The sequence below is a fragment of the Zeus faber genome (genome assembly GCF_960531495.2).
Source record: "Zeus faber genome assembly, chromosome: 7".
Lineage (NCBI taxonomy): Eukaryota > Metazoa > Chordata > Actinopteri > Zeiformes > Zeidae > Zeus > Zeus faber.
The window spans coordinates 813,470-822,500 of record NC_137203.1 but is presented as its reverse complement, the minus strand read 5'-3'; the positions used below and the strand labels follow the sequence as shown (position 1 = coordinate 822,500).

At 45.4% G+C, this 9,031-nt stretch overlaps 1 protein-coding gene across 1 annotated transcript in view; it reads right to left on the bottom strand.

Moving 5' to 3' along the window:
- Window positions 1-6,838, bottom strand: part of ak8 (adenylate kinase 8) — a gene marked incomplete at both ends in the record, with an annotated part of 21,515 nt that extends 14,677 nt beyond the window's left edge. The window contains 4 exons of the mRNA XM_080003732.1: window positions 2,433-2,514; window positions 2,716-2,736; window positions 4,012-4,107; window positions 6,770-6,838. Of these exons, the coding sequence (XP_079859858.1) occupies window positions 2,433-2,514; window positions 2,716-2,736; window positions 4,012-4,107; window positions 6,770-6,838 (268 nt within the window). The remainder of the gene's footprint in view (window positions 1-2,432; window positions 2,515-2,715; window positions 2,737-4,011; window positions 4,108-6,769) is intronic.
- Window positions 6,839-9,031: the final 2,193 nt, after the last annotated feature.

Here is a 9,031-nt window from a genome sequence, read left to right as displayed (position 1 = left end):
ATTTATCAGACGCTTTTATCCAAAGTGACTTACAAGGGAGAATAACATTCAAGCTACATTGCAACAGAGACATTAGTGTAACAATAAATACTGCTGAGTAGTGCTAAGTACTTGTAGGTTAGGACAGGAGGTACTCACTGAAGAGCTGGGTCTTCAAGTGCTTCTTAAAGACAGAGAGGGAGGTCCCTGCTCTGGTCATTTTTGGCAGCTCGTTCCACCAACGTGGAACTACAAATGAGAACAGCCTGGATTACCGTGGTTGTATGGCCGGCAGAGCCAGGCGACGCTCATTTGACGAGCGCAGCATCCGGGGGGCAACATGTGCTCTTACAAGAGCATTTAAGTAGGTGGAGCATTCCCAGCAATCACTCTGTAGGCCAGCATCAGAGACTTGAACTTGATGCGAGCGGCTACAGGTAACCAAGCGGCTACAGGTAACCAAGCGGCTACAGGTAACCAAACGGCTACAGGTAACCAAGCGGCTACAGGTAACCAAGCGGCTACAGGTAACCAAGCGGCTACAGGTAACCAAGCGGCTACAGGTAACCAAGCGGCTACAGGTAACCAGTGGAGCTCGATGAGCAGCGGAGTGACATGTGCCCTCTTTGGCTGGTTGAACACCAATCGCGCCGCCGCATTCTGTATCATCTGCAGTGGCTTCACCGCACAGGCCTCAAGCCTGTTAAGAGGGCGTTGCAGTAGTCGAGACGGGACATCACCAAGGTTTGTAGCAGCAGTTGAGTGGCATATTGGCTCAGGTACGGCCTGACCTTTCGGATGTTGAGTAGTGTGAAGCGGCAGGACCGGGAGACGGCGGCAACATGGTCCGAGAATGTAGTTGGTCATCAATAATGACACCAAGATTCCTTGCAGCCTTGGTAGGAACAAGAGATAGAGTCGATTTTAATATCAATGTTGTGATAAATACCTTGTTTGGCCGGGAAGACCAGCAGTTCCGTTTTCGCCAGATTTAGTTGAAGATGATAATCCTTCATCCATGTGGATATGTCAGTGAGACAATCCGAGATACGCGTCGAGACAGTAGGGTCGTCGGTCGGGAAGGACAGATAGAGTTGAGTATCATCCGCATAGCAGTGATATGAAAAGCCATGTGAGTGGATGATGGGGCCCAGTGAGGTGGTGTATATGGCAAAGAGGAGGGGTCCTAGCACAGAGCCTTGGGGCACCCCTGTGGTGAGGTTGTGAGGCACAGACAGCTGGCCTCGCCATGTCACACTGAACGAGCGCCCAGTGAGGTAAGATTCGAACCAGGAAAGTGCACTGCCCGTTATGCCCACACTTGACAGTATGGACAGGAGTATGCAATGATTGACAGTGTCAAAAGCAGCTGATAAGTCAAGCAGAATGAGAACCGAGGATTTGGCAGCAGCTCTAGCAGTTTTTAAGGCCTCTGTCACAGACAACAGGGCTGTTTCGGTGGAGTGAAGCCAGATTGAAGTGTATAGTGTATAAGTGTATAACTAGTCTTACTAGTTGTGACTAGTCATACTAATTGAAACTTGTCATACTTGTTGTAAATGACCAGAGCAGGGACCTCCCTCTCTGTCTTTAAGAAGCACTTGAAGACCCAGCTCTTCAGTGAGTACCTCCTGTCCTAACCTACAATTACTTAGCACCACCTTGCAGTATTTATTGTTACACTAATGTTGTTACACTAATCTCTGTCGCAATGTAGCTTGAATGTTATTCTCCCTTGTAAGTCGCTTTGGATATGTAGGGGACATGTAGGGGATGGTATCTCAGGAGGTAGAGCTGGTGGTCTAGTCATGTAAAGGTTGCTGGTTGGATCCCAGGCTCCTCCTGCTAGCATGCTGTAGTGTCCTTGAGCAAGACACTTAACCCCTAATTGCTCCTGATGGCTGCGTCCGTCGGTGATTGAACAATTGTAAGTCGCTTTGGATAAAAGCGTCTGCTAAATGACTAAATGAAATGTAAATGTAATGTAATGTAACTAGTATGACTAGTTTTATGTCTACTTGTATAACTGACACTCATTTTATAACTGTATGTCTACTTGTTCCACCAACTCAGTGAACTATTCTCCTCATAAATAAACTATTTCCTGTAACAACTATAATTTTATATAATAATACAAATAATAATAATAGTAATAATAATAATAAACATAATAATAATAATGAAATAATAATAATAATAATAATAATAATAATAATAATAATAATAACAATAATAATAATAAAAAAAATAATAATAAAAAAAAAATAATAATAATAATAACCTATTTACTTCCATTTAAATTTCTATGTAGCTACCAGCTAGCGTTAGCATGTTGTGCAGTGAAATAAGGGATGTGAAAGGAGGCGTGGTTGCCGTGGCGACGTGGATAAATAACTGAACGCTGGTAGATCCAGGGACCAATCAGAACGCAGGATTCTTTCAAAGCTTCTCACCCACGTGGTCCGGGATCAAACCGTCTTCCTGCAGAGAGAGAGCCTGGAGACGGGTCTGAGGGAACCCTTCCAGCAGCCAACCCTGCACACACACACACACACACACACACACACACACACACACACACACACACACACACACACACACACACACACACACACACACACACACACACACACACACACACACACACACACACGCACGCTGGCCATCAAACCGGTTCAGACAGCTTCATGGATTGGTTGTGATGATTGGACGGTCTGTTAGCGCTCGTTAACTCACCTGGATGAAGCAGTCGTCCTGCTGCAACCGCCGCCCAATCAGATCAGTCCACACCTGCACGGGCAGGTCCTGCGCACACACACACACACACACACACACACACACACACACACACACACACACACACACACACACAGACACACACACACACACACACACACACACACACACACACACACACACACACACACACACACAGACACACACACACACACACACACAGACACACACACACACACAGACACACACACACACACACACACACAGACACACACACACACACACACACAGACACACACACACACACACACACACACAGACACACACACACACACACAGACACACACACACACACAGACACACACACACACACACACACACACACAGACACACACACACACACACACAGACACACACACACACACACACAGACACACAGACACACACACACACACACACACACACACACACACACACACAGACACACACACACACACACACACACACAGACACACACACAGACACACACACACACACAGACACACACACACACACACATACACACACACACACACACACACACACACAGACACACACACACACACAGACACACACACACAGACACACACACAGACACACACACACACACACACACACACACACACACACACACACACACACACAGACACACACACACACACACACAGACACACACAGACACACACACAGACACACACACACACACAGACACACACACACACACACACACACAGACACACACACACACACACACAGACACACACACACACACACACACACACAGACACACACACACACACAGACACACACACACACACACATACACACACAGACACACACACACACACACACACAGACACATACACACAGACACATACACACACACACAGACACACACACACACACACAGACACACACACACACACACAGACACACACACACAGACAGACACACACACACACAGACACACACACACACAGACACACAGACAGGCAGTGTATTACATTGTGTGTTGCAGTGTGTATTGCAGTGTGTATTACTGTGTGTGTATTGCAGTGTGTATTACTGTGTGTGTATTGCAGTGTGTGTATCGCAGTGTGTATTGCAGTGTGTATTACTGTGTGTGTATTGGAGTGTGTATTACTGTGTGTGTATCGCAGTGTGTATTACTGTGTGTGTATTGCAGTGTGTGTATCGCAGTGTGTATTGCAGTGGGTATTACTGTGTGTGTATTGCAGTGTGTATTGCGGGGTGTACCTGCAGTGTGTATTTGTTGCTCAGTTCAGTGTTTTCTTCTAAAAGTGCGTCTGCGGTGATGTGCACGGATCCCAGGTCCCTGCACAGAGACCTGGCCTGAAAACAACAACGATATTAAAATCCACAACAACAACAATAATTATAATTATAATTTTAATAATAACAATAATAATAATTATATAATAATCATAATAATAATCATAATAATCTTAATAATCATAATAATAATATTAATAATAATAATAATAATAATAATAATAATAATAATAATAATAATAATAATTAGTATTATTATTATTATAAATATAGTTGCCGGCAGAAATACACAGGGTCCAGTTGAGTAGCATCAGGTACAATTTTCTGAGTTTCTGGAACTCTGGAACGTCATCAGACCGTTTCCGGCTTGTGATACGAGATCTGGGTGGAGCTGGAAGCTGATCCACTGTGTTCTCGAGGGGTTCGCCCTGAGGAAAACCGCTGGTGATGGAGAGTCGCTCTGTCGCCGTGTCCACGTGGCGGTCAGGCGGAGGGACGCAGTTTTATTCCACGTATATTTAATGTTTTTGAAATAAAGTGTGGATAAATAAAGATATGGAAATACTGGAAATGAAGTATCTCATCTTCATGTTTTTTCAGGAGTATTTCTCGTGCTCATGTGTTCGACCAATCACAGTGGACTTTGGTCACTGAATGTTCCTCTTGTGTCGTTTAGTGTAAATATCCCTGGAGAACGTGTTTTAACAAGTGCCATCGTTCCTGGACGACGCCGTGCGGACACAAAAGAAAGCCCCGCCTCCTCCAAAGGTTCTTACAACTTCCTGCCGTGCGGAAACGCCTTCTACCCCCCAGTATAGTTTTAGGGGTTTTGTAAAATGCAGCAGGAGTTACAGTTTTGAGAGTTTCCTTGAAAGGCAGCATGGGCTCAAGTTGTATCTAGCGGCTGGAGGTGAAGGACGTCCAAGAGACGGAGCTTGGACTGATTTCACTTCTGATGATGAAACCCTGAAATGGCCCCAACGCTCTTCTACTGCCCGTAAAATTACAACAGTTTTTCACTCATTTCTGCTCTGGCTGTCGATGGATATTGATCAAACTCCAACGACAAGATGTCTGAAACGTCCCGGTTCTAACGAGACCTCAACCATGTCTGTGCGTACTGTGGTTGTCGTGTTCCAGACACTTTTAGCCAGAGAGATGTAAAGGTTAAAACTAAAAACATGTCACAGGTGCAGAGGAACACAGGTGATGATGATCGTCTTCTCACTATGGTTGTTTTTCCAGCAGCAGGGGGGCCAAGTAGGATGATCTTCGGGACTAAACAATAAACAGGTAGAGAGACAGACAGGTAGAGAGACGGAACAGATAAACAGTCATCAGACAATCCGACCACTACACTTCAGTGGATACAGATCTCCCTCTAGTGGCCGACACAGGAAGTGCAGCTCTCACCTTCCGCCCGCCCTCTCCTCAGCTGACCAATCAGGAAGGAGACGGGGTCACATGGTCTGTGCACCATCAGGCTGGAAACCAGAGACTGAGGAGGAGGAGGAGGAGGAGGAGGAAGAGAAGCAGAAGAAGGAGAAAAAGGAGAAGTAGGAGGAAAGGGGGGAGAGGAGGAGGAGGAGGATGAGGATGAGGAGGAAGGAGAGGATGAGGAGGATGAGGATGAGGAGGAAGGAGAGGAGGAGGAGGAGGAGGAGGAAGAAGAGGATGAGGAGGAAGGAGAGGAGGAGGAGGATGAGGAGGAGGAGGAAGGAGAGGAGGAGGAGGAGGAAGGAGAGGAGGAGGAGGAGGAGGAAGAAGAGGAGGAGGAGGATGAGGAGGAGGAGGATACCTATATTCATAGTACTTTAACGTAGTATTCGTAGTGTTGGAATGAATGAATAAATACTAGAACAGTATTTCATTTACACACACACACACACATACACGGTCTGTCATGATGTATGTATGTGTGTGTGTATGTGTGTGTGTGTATGTGTGTGTGTATATGTGTGTGTGTGTATGTGTGTGTGTATGTGTGTGTGTATGTGTGTATGTGTGTGTGTGTGTGTGTGTGTGTATGTGTGTGTGTGTATGTGTGTGTGTATGTGTGTGTGTGTGTGTGTGTGTGTGTGTGTGTGTGTGTGTGTATGTGTGTGTGTGTGTGTGTGTGTGTGTATGTGTGTGTGTATGTGTATGTGTGTGTGTGTATGTGTGTGTATGTGTGTGTGTATGTGTGTGTATGTGTGTGTGTGTGTGTGTATGTGTGTGTGTGTGTGTGTATGTGTGTGTATGTGTGTGTGTATGTATGTGTGTATGTGTGTGTGTATGTGTGTGTGTGTGTGTGTGTATGTGTGTGTGTGTATGTGTGTGTGTGTGTGTGTGTGTGTGTGTGTATGTGTGTGTGTATGTGTGTGTGTGTGTGTGTGTATGTGTGTATGTGTGTGTGTGTGTGTGTGTGTGTGTGTGTGTGTGTGTGTGTGTGTATGTGTGTGTGTGTGTGTGTGTATGTGTGTGTGTGTGTGTGTGTGTATGTGTGTATGTGTGTGTATGTGTGTGTGTGTATGTGTGTGTGTGTATGTGTGTATGTGTGTATGTGTGTGTATGTGTGTATGTGTGTGTGTGTGTGTGTGTGTGTGTGTGTATGTGTATGTGTGTGTGTGTATGTGTGTGTGTGGGGGTCGGTCCCCTGACCCTGTACCAACTACCTAGACCCAAGACTGTCTTACCTGCCTGTCTGTCTGTCTACCTGCCTGTCTGTCTGTCCATCCTTTACCTGTATTAAGTGGTAGATCTCGTGTTTCTCAGCGTAGCTCGGCATCTCAGGAGGAATCCTCAGCTCCATCAGAAAACTGACAGTACAGTGTGTGTATTGTGTAGTGTATGTGTAGAGTGTGTGTAGTGTGTGTATTGTGTTGCGTGTGTAGAGTGTGTGTAGTGTATGTAGAGTGTGTGTAGAGTGTGTGTAGAGTGTGTTAGAGTATATGTAGAGTGTGTACTGTGTGTAGAGTGTGTAGTGTGTGTAGTGTGTCTGTAGAGTATAAGTAGAGTGTGTAGTGTGTGTGTAGAGTGTGTGTAGTGTGTGTAGAGTATGTGTAGTGTGTGTGTAGAGTATATGTAGTGTGTGTGTAGAGTATATGTAGTGTGTGTAGTGTGTGTGTAGAGTATGTGTAGTGTGTGTAGAGTACGTGTAGAGCGTGTATTCTTCAGACGCGGATCCTCCGTTAAATAGGGCAGGAGGGAGGTTGTGACGTCACACGATATCACGTGACGATGCCACCCCGTTGCCACAGTTACTGGGGGGCGGGGCTATGGGGCTACGGTGTCTGCCGCTGTTTTCCCTTTTTTCACAAACTTTTGATAAAATACTGCAACTACTACAAGTACTACTACTACCACTCGTACTACTACTACCAATAATAATCGTCATGTTGCCCATAAGCATTCAGCGGTTGCTGAGTGACGTCATCAGTTTGCGCCATGTTTGACGGTTGCTAGGCAACCAGCGTTTTATTCTGTTTGTTTTCTCCCAGTGTCTGGATGAGTGAATGCGAGTTGTTCTAAATACATATAAACGAATTAACTTATAAAAATATGAATTTAACGTTTAAAACAAATGACAAATAAATAATAAATCAATAAGAAGCTTCGTGTGACGAGTCAGTTGTAACTGCAGAACAGCACTGAGGCCACCAGGGGGCAGCAGTCCGACTACAGTAGAAGAAGAAGAAGAAGAAGAACAACAACAACAACAACAATCTTTACATTACATTACATTTCGTCATTGATCAGACGCTTTTATCCAAAGCCACTTACAATTGTTCAAACAGCGACGGACGCAGCCATCAGGAGCAATGAGGGGTTAAGTGTCTTGCTCAAGGACACTACAGCATGCTAGCAGGAGGAGCCTGGGATCCAACCAGCAACCTTTAGATGACTAGACCACCAGCTCTACCTCCTGAGCTACCGTCCCCCCTTTAATCGTCACACAGCACACCACATGCACGCACACAAACACACATGCACACACTTTGGGTGGTGTTGGTGAAATGCTTCCTCTGCATTACTGTGGAGCGGTGGAGAGCATCCTGACAGGCACCATCACTGCCTGCTTTGGGAACTGTACTGCTCAGGACAGGAGGGCCCTGCAGAGGGTGGTGCGTTCAGCTGAACGTACCACTGGAACTACCCTCCCCTCCCTGCAGGACTTATACACCAGGAGGTGTAGTAGCAGAGCTGCAGGGTCATGAAGTATCCTCATCACCACAACAACGGACTGTTCCAGCTGCTGTGGTGGAGCAAGAGCCTCCACAGCCACACAGCGAGAACAGAGACTGAGACGGAGTTTCTACATCAAGACATAAGAACTGTCAACGCTGAACTCACCAGGGGTCCTAACAAAAAGCACTGAGACACTCACACTGCCTTACTGTACTGTATGTAGCGTACTGTACTGCATACTGTACTGCATACTGTACTACATACTGTACCGCATACTGTGTCACTGTTCAGGTTGTTCGTGATGCCGTATTGCTGCGCCGTACTGTATATACTGTGCTGTATTATCCCAAACACTACCTCACTTTATTCACATGCCACTTTAATGCACATATCTGTATATACATAATTGCCTATTCAATATACATAAGCACATTCCCTTTATCTATCCTATTTTATCTCATTTTATTTTATTTTATTCTATATATTTTTATTTTATTCTATAAGTATTCGACTTACTGTATTACGTTTTAGGAGTCGGTTAGTTGGTCTATTAGAAATAATTTTTCCAAGGACATATTGTGTGTAATCACTGGGTGCATTGCATTACATTTCACTGCATATATGTATGAAAGTATGTAACGAATAAACCTCTCGAATCATGAATCTTGAACCATGAACCATCCTGGCTTGTGCTTCCTCGGGGGGGCAGCCAGACGTTGGGTGGGGGTCCTTACTGACGTTAGGTGGAGGAAACCCCATGTGAGCACGGGGAGAACATGCAAACTCCACCCAGAAAGGCTCCTACTTGGGAGATAAC